Source organism: Anguilla anguilla, chromosome 9 (assembly GCF_013347855.1).
Source record: "Anguilla anguilla isolate fAngAng1 chromosome 9, fAngAng1.pri, whole genome shotgun sequence".
NCBI lineage: Eukaryota > Metazoa > Chordata > Actinopteri > Anguilliformes > Anguillidae > Anguilla > Anguilla anguilla.
This window is the reverse complement of record NC_049209.1, coordinates 16,975,093-16,989,763: the sequence shown is the minus strand read 5'-3', so window position 1 is coordinate 16,989,763 and position 14,671 is coordinate 16,975,093. Positions and strand designations below refer to the sequence as shown.

Sequence of the window (14,671 nt, the reverse complement as noted above, 5' to 3'; positions counted from 1 at the left end):
TGTGTGTGCAAATATTGTGAATATAATTTTGAATAGTATGCTCTTTATGGAAATTGTATTTTTTTTTAGTGTTGTGTTCCTCCTTGAAACTACGATATAATCGATGCAACCTGCTTGCTAATACTAGCTCTGTAAGTCTGCAGGCCTCGTCACTAAGCATCGCTGTCCATGGTTCTGATGTGGTTTTTAATAGTATCGCGTAAAGCTGCATATCACAGACATGTTGAAATATCGTAAAGATATAAATTATGGTTTATAATTTCAGGAAATTGAATGCATATGCAGTTTTCCATTTTGGTATCTCAATTAAAACTTCAAATACTATGTCTAATTGCCATTACTTGAATCTACCCCAACAGTAGGGCTACTAGTCCTACTAACGCTAAAAGTAGTTGCGCATGCACCTGGTGGCAGGAAAGTATATGCAGTGGTAATGGGCACATACACTGCTGCTAAATGGAAGTTAAAAATGTTTAAACATAACGACGTGAATGTTAATATTCTTAAATGAATGCGAGGTCCGAGCGCCCGAGAGGTTTCGAGACATCTGCTGCTGCCTGCCAGCTCGAGGCAGTCGCATTATTGACGCTGCAGTTGCTGCTGAGTCTCGTGGGCTGACCGAAAACCGCGGCACCGGTGTTTCGCGGAGGGTGGGGGAAGTGAGAAAGGGAAAGAACCCCTAAATAACGAAATCCAAAATAATGGCGGAAGCTAATCCGCAAAGAGGAATGCCCAGGATGCGGCGAACCGCGGTAAGGCGTTTTCTTCTCCAGTTTGGTTTGGAGCACTGGAGTTTTATCTCAAGTTGGGATAGGCAGGGAAAATGCTGCATAGCACAGTGAGTGGTGTAAGCAAAAGCTCGTGCACGACTGCGATGCGGAGTTAGAATACGGCGTAGTCATGCGATTCAAGCAGTAAAACGGGGATAAATGCTTCTCACCTTGGTTAATACATATGCATATATGTACGTTTGCATATGATCCGGTTTTGGATAATATAGATATGACTGGGGAGGTCAATAAAAGCGCGTAGATAATTACAGGACAAATCAATGTCACAGGTTTGGGATCTAAAATGCAAACGCCGCTACCCTGAAACAGTCAGACAACTATCCCACGGTGTACAAACTGCCGTGGATCCGTTTCGAAGGAAAGCGATAATTATTAACTATGGCAGGGAAATTCCCTTTTAACGTGTTAGATTGCTGTTTAAACGTAAAGGCTAAGCGTATGTCTCATTCCTTCTCGGGACACAGATTATAATAACTGTTCTGTTTATCAAAATAAACTGCCCAACACTGCACGCGATTCCCTTTTTTCCTTCATACACTAGTGCTAATTTACTGTTAAGGAATTTTCCTTAGCCTTGGCAATTAAATTGGCCACATGGGGAGGAAGTAAATAATTCAGGTGATATGAATCACGGAAATACTGAAATGTCCAATCATTTATTCTGGGGTCGTCCTATGATTGTTTATGCAGCACTACAGAGCAGCATTGCACATAAGAAATAGGTATCATTTCATTCTTTCACCAGAATCTTGTGACAGAAATTCTGCAGCTGATGGAATTGTGCTCATCCTAATTGACAGGCATGACTGCAGACTGACAAGCCGTGTGGTCTGGCATGTCACAGAGGTGATACTGATCGCTTGTTCACACTGAGAGAAGCAGATTTGCCCCTGTTTAAAAGAGAGATTTGCTCTTACTGCCCCCGGGGAAATCACTGGCTGGCTCTGTACAGGCCCATAGCTGCACGGCCATATTATAACCTCCACTCAGCCCTGCGGAGTGGCTCTGAGTGGCTGGGAATCTGTGTTTTTGGCTGATGTCACAGACATGCTGGTCCGGGTCATATGCATGAGGCTATCTCTCTGCTTTAGAGGTTTTGTCATTAGTGTGAACACTGTGCACTGTCACTGTGGGGCCTTGTTGTTTTGTCTGTGGTTTAGCTGAGCCTGCTGTGTAAAATGGGGAGTTCAGTGAAGGAACTCGCCCACATTCCTCTGCAGGCCATTGGAGGCACAGCAGTGCTTGGTGTCCCACCCGTTTCGGGGAGGCCAGGATTAGGAGACGATCACGGAGGAGCAGACACTCATGACAAATGAAATCTGTTATCTGCCATCAATAGAGCAGGGATGAATGGTGGGGATGAAATTGTACTTTTGGACTATGGCCATCTCAGCCCACAAATACAAACTGGTGACATCAATCTGAGATATGAATGGAAGCTGAATTATTTATGCGAGATATGGATAAAGGACTGAGTGCAGTGCTGGCCAAGTAAATGTCCGCAGCTTGGCTGGAGGTTTTGGGGAGATGGGTAACCTGGGATTCGGATGTGTGCATGTGGTTTTGTGTGTTACCATATGGTTGTGCGTGTTAACGTATGGTTGTGTGTGCTAGCGTATAGTCATGCGTATTAGCATATGGTTTTTTGTGTTAGTGTATGGTTCTGCATGTTAGCATATAGGTGTATGTGTTAGCATTTGGTTGTGCATGATAGCGTATGGTTGAGCGCGTTAGCATATAGTTGAGCGTGTTAGCATATGGTTGTGTGTGTTAGCATATGGTTGAGCATGTTGGTGTATGGCTAAACATGTTAGCGTATGGTTGTGCGTGTTAGCATATGGTTGTGTGTGTTACATTTGGGTGTGCATGTTAGCGTATGGTTGAGGGTGTTAGCATATTGTTGAGCATATTAGTGTATGGCTGTGCGAATTCACATCCTCCTCCATGCACCTCAGGCCTCCTTTCCCGGGAACCTCCACCTGGTCCTGGTGCTGCGACCCACCAGCTTCCTGCAGCGCACCGCCACCGACATCGGCTTCCGCTTCAGCCAGGAAGACTTCATGCTCAAGATGCCGGTAAGGCAGACGAGTCATCGCCACACGGCTTCAAGAGCTAAACTGTCCCTTCAGGCAAAGCGGAATTAAGTGGCTGTGATCAGAGCCTGCCGCTGGCATAAACACTTCTCCGGTGCAGTCATTTAGGGCCACAGTCATCCCTGGGCCACAGAATTCAAGCAAAACTTTTTTTGGAAGACATAATTGTACAGTATTGTTATTTATGTGTCTGCATAGGCAGCTCTGAGAAAATGTTATTCTAATACATTTCAGTTTGTAATGTCGTATTACTACAACACACATTTTCAGTTTTCTGAGTACAGTAAGACCGCATTCAACTCATTAGCTGAACCCAGACTCCTTATTTTTCTGGCCTGCGAGACAAGAAAGAACATTGGTTGGGAATTTTGGGAAGTTTGTAGTCAATGCGTTACTTGGGCCTGACCTTTGAAGGATAAAGATCGTGTTAATCGAAGCTGGATTCAAAGGTAATGCACTGTTATAAGGTTTAGATTAGTTTTGTGCTCATTGTGTTTTATATCTCGTCTTGGTCTCTTGCTCCTCTCTCAGGTGATCATGCTTAGCTCTGTCACAGACCTGCTGCGCTATATTGATGAGAACCAACTAACCTCAGAGTTTGGCGGCACCCTGGAGTATTGCCATAGCGACTGGATTGTCCTGCGCACGGTAACCTGCTGACAGTAGTATCAGTGTTGGTTCTCGCTCTGACACTATTAACACCACTACACCATTAACATAATTACAACAACAATGCTCTTGTGTAATGCCCACAATGACACTGACACTGACACTGACACCAGAAAAAGACACGACACTAAACGTTTGCAGTGGCTCCAGCACCAGACACAATGCACCAAAAACCGACAAACCTAAGACTATCACAGTCACCACTGATGAAAAACAACGTGTCTCAAAGTTTTGCAGTGATTACCAATGGTATACTGAACTCACAAAATGCATTATTTGAGAAATCACCATAGTTTCCCTGCCTGAATTGTTTCTTGAGCAAATCCTGTAAATGCATTGGAGACCATTCAATAATGACGGTTTGTAATCTGGCAAATGCACTACTTAGCCAAAAGTATGTGGACATCTGACATTCAACATCTCATCCAAAATTATGGGCATTAATATGAAGTTGGTCCACCATTTGTTGCAATAACAACCTCCACTCTTCTGGGAAGGCTTTATACTAGATGTTGGAGCATTGCTGCAGGGATTTGCTTCCATTCAGCCAGAAGGGCATTAGTGAGGTTGAGCACTGATTGGATTAGACCTGGCTCACACTTGGCTTTCCAATTGATCCCAAAGGTGTTGTATGAGGTTGAGGTCAAGGCTCTGCACAGGCCAATCGAGTTCTTCCACACCAATCTCAACAAAACCATTTCTATATGGACCTTTCTGCGTTCTGTATGGACCTTGTCATGCTGAAATAGGGAACAGGGCCTTCACCAAGCTGTTGCCACAATTTTGGAAGCAAATAATTAATTGCAAGATTTGCCTTCACTGGAACTAAGGGCCTAGCCCAAACCATGAAAAGCCCAGAACAAGGGTTGTCCAGATGCTTTTGGTCATGTAGTTTACCTTCGCTGTTCTGTCCCCGTCTGCCACAGCAGAATAGAGAGCCGTACACTTAGTTGAACATGGTATATTTCCCTCTGCATTTGTGTCTCTGATGAGTTTGCTCGGAGAAAACCATTTAAAAAATCTCTTTGAACCAAGGCAGTGCTTATATCCCAGCTGGCAATCTGCAGTCCAATTATTCCAATTTATTGATATGAGATCATTAGGAATATCCTTAACATCCAGTTTTGAGCCAGCTTTCTGCTGTACACTATGTATATTTTTAGCTTGACTGAGCTTTTTAATCTTATTTTGCTTTCTACGTCTTTAGCTTTAGCTTTGTAGAAGATTAAGCAAATACTAGACCAAAAAAAGCATTTGCTATTGCCGACTATCTTCAGACCATCATCTGTATCAAACAGCCATTTCACATTATGGATATTTTAAGCCTATGGTAAGGTATAGCCGTTTTGTTTTAGGAGCAGAAAAATAACAATTATTTTGTAGCACTTGATTGGAATGATCGGTTTGCAAATATACCATTTGGTGCAGGGTAAGATAAACATTGCTTTTGCAGTAATGCATACCATACACAAGCATTATCTGCATAAGTGAATGCAAGCATATTTTTTCAATCACTGCATTTTGGACAGCTGTATATATACAGCAACATGCATACATAAATATCTATACCCTATATGTAGCTCAGGTGGATACTGTCGTTGTCTGCCACTCTTGGCCTCTAACCCGCAGTCTCCACCTGCAGGCCATTGAGAGCTTTGCAGTCACAGTGAAGGAGATTGCTCAGATGCTGCAGGCCTTTGGAACGGACCTGGCTGAGACCGACCTGCCGGATGAGGGAAATGCCATTGACTTTCTCCTTTTGTCCCACACCGATAAATACAGGCAACTGAAGGTACGGTTTGCTCTTTCTGTGGGTAATACACATTGACTGGCTGTGTAACTAGGATAGGTTAACACTGAAACTGCCTGTGGGTCAGTGTCTATGTGCATACAAGAAGCAGTGGATGCTTTAAACAGCAGAACTAGCAGCATTATCAAAGATTAACTGCTCCTTTGAACAGCTCATACAAATGCAGGAGTATGCATTTGTTTGCTTTCAAATTAATTTTTTGGGGTATTGTAATGTATTGTTTTTAGTATATCTTGAAACTATTCCTGGAGCAATTCATGTTCTTAATGCATGAAGACAATTATCTGAAATTCAGGGAGGTTACAGAAGTCACGGTCATTGGCTTTGACTTTCCACCTTGCTAAAGCTGCTCAAAGAACCATTCAGCTCACAAGACACAAGTCTAGTCATGGCTTCTTGTGCAGTATAATGGGAAGTAGCAATATTTCTGAGAATTGGCAGTGTGCAATGATGGGCTTTGTGCACAGGGGAATTTGAGTCTTCTGATTCAGGCTGGTTTGGAAAGCACTGGTCAAGTCTCTTGTATGTCATATGATGTCTGTGTGTGTAAATGAAAGTCATATAATTGTGTGAAACAGAGGTACTTATGATGCAAAACAAATTTCAGATAAATCAAACAAACTCATAAGGAGCCATGAAAATGTATGGGGCTGTCTTCCAATGCGGGTGTCGGTGATGTTTGTGCTGTCACTACAGGATAACATCAGGTCAGTGATGAGACAGGGGCGTCACCTCCTCTCCAGTCTGGAGGCCTCGAGGACTGCAGAGGCAGACTCTAGTGAGCAGAGGGATGCCAACCAGGACTGGGAGACAGTGCAGAGGTGCTCAGGTCTTGGCCATTGTCCTCAAATGAAGCTACAATGAAATTTGGTGGTCATGTGTCAAATGTATGAACAGCCACACCTCACTTTGAATGATTTCAGGGACATTTACAGTATCTTGTGTTTTCGTCCTGCAATTTGAATGAATGAAATGTTGAATGAAATGACCAGTACATTTGTATTAAATTCTGTTCATGAGTAATTCACATTTCCATAAAGGAGAATTTCTTGAAATACACTAATAAAATAAAAAAATCTAATTTTGACTTCGATTCCACTTTTTCAAGCTGACAGTGTACTGTCTGTTAGCCTCTGTTTACTGCACGCTTAGCTGTGTCTCCCCCCACTCCCCACCCCCCCACCCCTCTCCCTAGGCTGATGGCCCAGCTGCGGGATATGGAGATGGCCTTCGATGAGTTCTTTGAGAAGCATCACCTGAAACTGAAGCAGTACCTTCAGCTTCTGAGATACGAGCAGAGCTTCCACGAGGTACAGCCTGATTAAATGGAACATGAGGGCATCATATAATTACCTGCGTGTTTGGGAAACAAATGCACTGGGTTGTATCTCTGAAGGGGTGGGTGCGAGGGCCCATTGCTATATTTAGTGTAATCTATTTTGGGCACAAGGGTATTTTTATTGATATCTACATAGGGGCCATGAATAAACTTACATATATCTGTAGTGGGACATGAATCCTAATGAATCTAGGGTGGCAGTGTCGTATAATGGGTAAGGAACTGGTCTTATATCATCAAGGACACAAGTTTGATTCCCAGGTAGGACACTGTCGTTTTACCCTTGAGGAAGGTACTTGACCTGCAGTATATATTGTAAGTATATATGTGTGTAAGTCCCTCTTGATAAGATAAATGCCTGTAATGTAATGAATCCACATTTACGTATCTACAACCGGGGCATTATGAATACACTGCAAGTAATAATGTATGATTACATTTGCGGGTAACAATTATTCAATTTGAATATCCTTGTGCCAGATTGTGATATTGTTGCTTGTGATAAAACTTCGCTTTTGGTCATGTGATAACTCTCCTGTTCCTGCATGTGACAGATGGAGGCCACTCTGGAAAAACTGTCATCACAAGTGAGGGATATTGCTAATTTAGGAGCCACCGTGGCTCAGACAGAGCAGCTGATCAAAGACCTGGACAATCTCAACTCAAAAGCAGAGGTCAGAAAATCATCACGCTTTTTCATCAGGGAACGCAATATTGCCCTTCCCTTCGAAATGGAACCGTAAATCAAAGTGTGAGGCTCCTGTAGGGCCCTGTGAGAGACTAACTGTGCCTTGCACACTGTAGGATGAGATGGGTCGTGCTCAGATCATCATCCTGCACGGACACCAGCTGGCTGCCAGCCATCACTACGCTATGGCGCTGATCGTCCAGCGCTGCAACGAGCTACGTCACCTCTGTGACGTGCTCACCACCAACCTGAAGACCAAGCGGGCCGCCCTTAATCGAACCCGGGACCTGCTCCTGCGCCTGGAGGAGGTACGGCGCGCGCGCTCACATACATGCACGCACACAAACACACACACACACATGTACACATGCAGGCAGAAACAGAGTGACCTCATGTTTTTAATTCAGATCCTTTAGAGCAGTGGAGGGGTTTGTTAGCATTTTTTAGATTTCCCGATTAAAAAATTAGACAGCTTATGGAAGAAATGAGTGGCGTTTTTCTAATTCCTTCATAGTAGTTTATGACATTTGGACGTTTGTATATGAAAAAGAATGCTTTTAACCCATTTTTTTATGATAAAAAAAATTCTGCGTAATTTAAAAAAACAAATAGCTAATGACTATGAGTGGTTAGCGGGATCCTTCGCACAATTACATTGTATATCCCATACAGGGATATATTTCCAGCTACCATTCACACGCATAAGGCATTTACTGTTGCCCGTTAGCGTAATAAATTATATTTTTATTTTGTACTGTTGTATATATTATTGTAAATATCTTTATTGATGTCATTATTGCTGTTACCGTTAGTAATTGCCGTAAGTTATTTGAGTACTTTTTAAAAATTTCTTTGCTGGTTAACAGTAGCTTTGACCAGCTTGAAAAGCTGCCAGGCTAGCTGTGACGTAAATAACATTCGCAGTAATGTTAGCTCGCTGTTTGCAGAATAATTATATCGGTTGGAAAGCGGCATCAGAATTCAGTGGATCCAGTGCCATTTAAGACTGAGAGAGAAATGTGTCCGGATAAAAACGTCAAAGTTTTAAAAGCCAGTTTAAATCAGACTGTGACGAGAATGGTTACGAAACTCCCATTTACTTTCTGTCTTGAGAAATTACCCTTTGATCTGGAGATCCATATATGGGTAAAGGTTTTGCTCTGCGTCAGACTTCTGAGGTCCACAGGACTGAGGTCACTTGATGTAGCTGAATATGGATCGTGGCGTTAATGTTCTGCCAGTCCCAGGGAAATCACTTTGATCATTTCAAGTGGGGCTTGTTTGCCGTGCTCCATAGAATATTTGATTTAAAACGTCTAGAGTCACATTATAGGCTTGTTGTCATTCTCAGCCTGATAGAGGATCAAAGCTCCAGTTTAGACAGGAACTGTGTGCTTTGAATGATTAAGCAGTCAGTGAACTGATCAAAGTTCTTCACCTGGGTTGTTTTTATGGGTTGTTTTTTTTAGGGTGATTCCTCATCCATGTTTAAATATTTGTATTGGAGAACACAGTTCTTTTCTCTCAAAGACACGTTCAGTAATATGCTTGAAAATCAACACACAAGGAGCCTAAAACAGTCCTCGATGAATATTTAATTGAACATCAGTGTACAGAAATGACCAGTAATATTATTATGAAATTAGAGACAAAACATCAATATTCAATACAATACACATTTCTGTGCTTATATGCTTACCTTTCATGAATAAAATCATCAACGTTCCATTAAAATAGTTCCATGTGTACATTTATAAGAACTATAAATTGCATTTGAACTACAGTAGCCTTTTGTTACAGTAGCGGTGCTTTGTATATAGGTAACAGGGAAATAATAGAAAATGTCATATTATTCATTGTTTGACCAAAGTCAGATATAACCTGGATCAATTCAGCAGTGCTAGCCAGTAATTCAGTAAAAACTACACATATCACATTATATTCTTGAGAACATATGTGTAGTCTTTGCTGGATTAGCACAGGATGGAAGACTACTACATGTAGTTAAGCACATTAGGGAATGTGTGATAAAATCAACACAATTTGAACATATTTTTCATTTGAAAATACTTAACCTTCTTCACAAAAGGTAAGAGAATATTCAGTTATTTGAAGGAAAGATGCAAAACTGTGACACGAAGGTATTGCCATTCTTGCCTTTCACAAATAACCCCTCACCCCTACACAACACCTTCCTGCTCCCCTTTCTCTGCTACCAAGCAACCTGCACATGCCCACATAGGGCAGAGTCATTTCAGCCACTAAGTAATATAATATAATATAATATAATATAATATAATATAATATAATATAATATAATATAATATAATATAATATAATATAATATAATATAATATAATATAATATAAATAAGGAATGAAAAGGCTGGGAACCCTTGTGCATTGCATTGTGGCAGTGGCCTAGTTTTCCTGCTTGTATTTGCTCCTGGTATTGTATGTGTGCGTGCCCACTGACACAGCAAGAGGCTTTGCTTTCTCTCGTGTTGTGATTCGTTATCTCTGTTCACAAGTCTGTCTCTCCACTCCCGAGCACTCAGAATTCTGTATTAAGCTTGGGGCAGTCCGACTGTCCACAGTTGTGACTCCCATTGGTGCGTGTGTCTGTGTCTGTATCTGCGTCTGTATCTGTGTCTGTGTCTGTATCTGTGTCTGTATCTATGTCTGTGTGCAACGTGCTGTGTTTACATGCATGTGGGCGTATGCATGACTGTGTGTGTATCTGTGTGCACGTGTCCGTTTGTGGCTGTGTCGTGTGTTTGTGTGTGTGTGCGCGTGCCTGTCTCTGCCCCAGGTTCTGCGCTGGTGCGATGAGGGAGCCTACCTCTTGGCCAGTCAGCTGGTGGATAAGTTCCAGTCCAAGGAAGGGGCGCAGGCCGCTCTGTGGGACATTGAGAAGTTGCAGGAGAGGGCCCCCCCTCCCCTCAGTGCAAGCCCCGATGTTCTCAGTCTGGAGTTTGAGTCTGTCCTCACCCAGCAGCTGCAGGTAAACCGCTGGACCCCCCCACCCCCACCCCCAGACTCCCTCATTAGCCCCATCCATTCCTCAGAGCAGATCCTAATCTGGCCCCAGAACTGCGCTTAAATAGACACACGCTTGCGCACGCAGGCGTGTATACACTCATGAGACGCTATGATTGGTGCTCACGTCTTTCTTGCTAGTGTCAAAATGCAGGTTCTGGAAACCTCAAGCATGTTCATCCATCAGCTTTTACCGAGAAAAATCTTCGCCGCTCCGTCCTTGTATCAACACTGCCGGCCGTATGTAGTGTGGAGTGACTGAAGGGGTAGCTGTTGGGTGAGGCGTTCATGCATGTTCATGTCTCTGTTTGAGCGTGCTGCTGGTGCCTGTGTAGCCTCAGTGCTGTGTCAGGGGCGCGTAACGGCAGGGGCCTGGCGGAAGCCCCGTCTCACCGCCTCTCCCCTGACCCCTCTCCCCCCCTCCGCCAGGCCCAGATCGGGGCGGCCCACGACAAGTTCTCCAGCGTGCAGGGGATGGTCCAGAACCGGCAGGCCTCCCTGCGGAAGCTGGCGGACGTGCAGGTGCGGCCCGTCCAGCTGGTGGCGCCCCGGCCGGAGAACCCGCCCCGCTCCAAGTCCCCCCTCTTCTCCCCGAAACACGGTGAGGGTTTCCACGCACTGCTGAAGAGCACAAACATCGCACACCTGCGCACACTTAAACGTGTGCAATTAAGCACATCTTTATTAGCACACACATTAAGGATGTCTTTATTAGCACACACATTAAGGACGTCTTTATTAACACACACATTAAGGACGTCTTTATTAACACACACATTAAGGACGTCTTTATTAACACACACATGCACACATACGGTACATACATGATCGAACACTTATATGTAAGCCCAGTGCACAATAGCCTACATTTAACCGTGTGTGACCGTTGGTATGATGTTCTTACTGTGAAATGCTGTATTTGCTTTACGGCAGACACAATGATATCTGTCGTTCAGAAAGTTGCACTTTTAACTCATCTGTCAATAGAACGTTATTCCTAAAGGCTTAGGGATCATACAGGTGTTTTTTTGTTTGTTTTTTTTTCTTTTTTCAAATGTGAGATGAGCATTGATGTTTCTCTTGGTTAGCAGTGGTTTCTGCCTTGCTACTCTCCCATGAATACCATTTTTGCCCTGTCTTTTTCTAATTGTGGAGTCTTGCACACTGACCTTAGCTGAGGCTAGAAAGGCCTGCAGTCATTTGGATGTTTTTATGGGATCTTTTATGACTTCCTGGATGAGTTGTTGCTGTGCCCTTGCAGAAATTTTGGCAGGCCAGCCTCTCCTGGGAAGATTCATCACTGCTCAAAGTGTCCTCCATTTGGAGGTAATGGCTCTCGTGAGTCCTCAGAAAGGGCTTTTTAACCTTTTCCAGACTGATATATTTCAACAACTTTTTTTGTCATCTTCTGAAGTTTGCTTTGTTTGTGGCATAGTGTGCTTGTAGAAACTTTGTGATGTCTACGTCTTTCTGATGGCAAGATCCAATATGAGTGAGGTTTAGATTCAACAGGGCTGGCTGAAATCAAGCTGGATCTGAGTTAAATTTGGTAATTGGTTGATTGAGTTAATAAGGGGACAATTACTTTTTCATATCGGGCATATGCATGTTTGATAACTTTTTTCATTAAATAAAATATTGTGTGTTTCTGTTAACTCAGTTACATTTTGTCTAAAGATCTGAGACCATGACAAATATGCAATAACAGGAAATCAGGAAGGGGGAAATACTTTTTCACGGCACTGTACATATTGCAATATTAATAAAGATAGTGCCCTGATAGAAATGTCTAACATAGAAAAGATAAATAAAGATAATTTTATATGCAAAATTCATTCATGTTATTCAACTGTCAGTCACCACACCTTGACCAGCATAATCAAAGCATGTACATCTTGCCTAAAAATAGCACAGTCCCATGCCTATAGACAGAGAGCAGTGGGATGGAAGCTCATAGTTTGCAATAAAAAAAGGGGAGGGGGGGGGTAATTGATAATTGAGGTGATAATTAAACAATTATCCAGGAGAGAAGGGGCAGCTGAACATCAAGGGCAAATGGAGAAGAGTCTGCAGCCCCCCTCTGCCCCCCTCCCTCCCCCTTCTGCATGTGTCTGATAACCAGTGGGGAACAACGTGCTTAATTGCTGATTAATTTGCTGACTTTCCAGGTGCATGATTTTGGCATTACCTTTCATTTCCAGCCTGACTAATCTAGCTGTAGCGCTCAGAGTATCCAAAGAGAGAGGCTTTCATGTACATTCGTGACCCTTTGATGATAAAATGCTGTGAAATCGTGCTTTACCCCTTGAATTTTTCATTTATATTTTATTTTTTATCACAACTCAAATTTCTCTTTTATTTCTTTGAGGAATAAATCATTTGGCGACCAGTGACCTCATCCAGTTTTGTTTTCACACCCCAGTAATGAGTAAAAAGAGATGACCGTGTCAGATAGCATCTGACATCCAAATGTATCCATCTGAGGCGGCCATTTTTAAAAAGGTGAAGACCCTGTGTAGACGCGGAAGATGAAAAGAGTCACTCTCAACGGGATTGTGCAGCTTTAAATGAAGCGGGCCCCGCTCTGCAGCCTAGCTGCTGTGATCTTCTTTTCAGTGGCCGCATGCATATGAAATCCTGAAGAAATCAAAGAGAAGCCCTACAGTCACTTCGAGCGAAGCTCTTTGTGTTTTGTGGTTTTCATTGAAGCACCAAACTAACTCCTGCCTGTGGCAACTGGTCTGCCGTCTGCGACGGAGCCAGAATGCAGTGATGCCCTTTGTTTTATTCCATTAGGTGTAGACTTCAATTCCAAGTTCTCCTTTGACCTCTCTCTGCCAGGCAAGAGGGCCTCTCGGAAAGGTTCCAACTCCAGGAAGGTAAGATGGAAGGCAATGGGCTCTGTCCATTATTAAAAATGGCATCTCTGTGATATAAAAAAGGATCAAGGGGTGTGGTCCGAGTATTGGAGGAAGGCTGTTTGTCGAACCCTACCGTTGGCAAGACTGAGTTATTGTGTTTACTGTATTAGCTGCCCAGAATCCCTGGCAATAGACATAGCCGACCTGGAAAGGTCTACAATTCCCAGCAGAATCCGGCTGAGTGTATAGTGACCAGTCCTGTATGGAATTTTTGGATTTAATATGTCAGCATGGGACAGGTTTTCTGGTCATGGCATTGGCTCCCTTGTTTTGCCTTTTCCCTGTTATCAGAGAATTTATTTGGCTTTTAGCTTCATGGAAAAAATGGCATTGACTTTAAGGTGAAAAAGTAAAGAAAGAAAAGTGAAGTGTACTTCCTCTTTTTGCCAATGGTCTTTCTGTCTCTACCCCTGTCAGATAGAGGTGATGCATGACTACCGGGAGAATCGCAGCTCTCTGTGCTACGGTGGGGAGGGAGAGGAGAGCTCGGACATGCTCAAGCGGTGAGCTTCGCCTGTCCATTTTGTATTTTCACATGACTGCCCTTGTGGTGTATGGGTAATGAGGTCATCCTCACTCGCCCTCTCTCTGCTGCTCTTCTGTCTCCTCAGCCATGTAATAAAAGAGTTGATTGAAACTGAGAGAATCTACGTAGAGGAGCTGCTGTCTGTACTGCTGGTGAGCATTCCTTTTCTCCTGCACTGTGCGACAGCCCCCAAAAAGCCGCAGTTCTCCTGTCTGTTTCACTGTGTTTCACAAATTCACTTCACTTCAGTTCACTTCACTTCAATTCAATTCAATTCAATTCAATTCAGTTCAATTCAATCTTCATCTAGCCATAATACATAAAATGCCCTGTAGATTTAAATGACACACATCTGAATGCATGTCAAAGATAACCAGGTGCTGTAAAGTGACATTCTTTTAGGAAATTCCTAAGTATATTAAAGAAATGTTTAATTTTCATGTTATAGCTTAATATTCATTTCAGGTTCAATTCAGGTTACATGATCTTCAGACAACCAACATAATATCAAGTTCTTGAAATTTCCACTGGTCCTGACTTCAGGTTAATCAATTTTTCTACAGCCAGTAGAATTCAAAATTCCAAAACATAATATTCTATGAAAATGTTGTGTCCCTTGTGTATGAGGTTGTGTATCATTGTTTTATCAATAAAAGTAGTGTGCTAAGCGAATGTTAGGATTCCATTAGGCTTAATCAAAGCTATGCTCTGGGCTATAGGTTAGAATATTGGGGCCAGTAACTTGGAAAATGGGAAGTAGAAATTTCACCTGGATGTGAAGCCCTTAAATCCATGT

General features: G+C 42.8%; 1 protein-coding gene across 4 annotated transcripts in view; it reads left to right on the top strand.

Moving 5' to 3' along the window:
• LOC118236645 (proto-oncogene DBL-like) overlaps positions 1-14,671 on the top strand; it is a 34,996-nt gene that overhangs the window by 9,484 nt on the left and 10,841 nt on the right. For 2 of the 4 annotated variants that reach the window (XM_035435179.1, XM_035435178.1), the window contains exons 5-16: positions 2,747-2,866; positions 3,416-3,532; positions 5,196-5,345; positions 6,060-6,184; positions 6,559-6,673; positions 7,257-7,376; positions 7,507-7,698; positions 10,202-10,393; positions 10,858-11,029; positions 13,225-13,307; positions 13,767-13,852; positions 13,961-14,027. In XM_035435179.1, coding sequence (XP_035291070.1) covers positions 2,747-2,866; positions 3,416-3,532; positions 5,196-5,345; positions 6,060-6,184; positions 6,559-6,673; positions 7,257-7,376; positions 7,507-7,698; positions 10,202-10,393; positions 10,858-11,029; positions 13,225-13,307; positions 13,767-13,852; positions 13,961-14,027 — 1,539 coding nt within the window. Of the gene's footprint in view, positions 1-419; positions 753-2,746; positions 2,867-3,415; positions 3,533-5,195; positions 5,346-6,059; positions 6,185-6,558; positions 6,674-7,256; positions 7,377-7,506; positions 7,699-10,201; positions 10,394-10,857; positions 11,030-13,224; positions 13,308-13,766; positions 13,853-13,960; positions 14,028-14,671 lie in introns of those variants that run through there. The other 2 variants (XM_035435181.1, XM_035435180.1) reach the window with 2 other exon arrangements.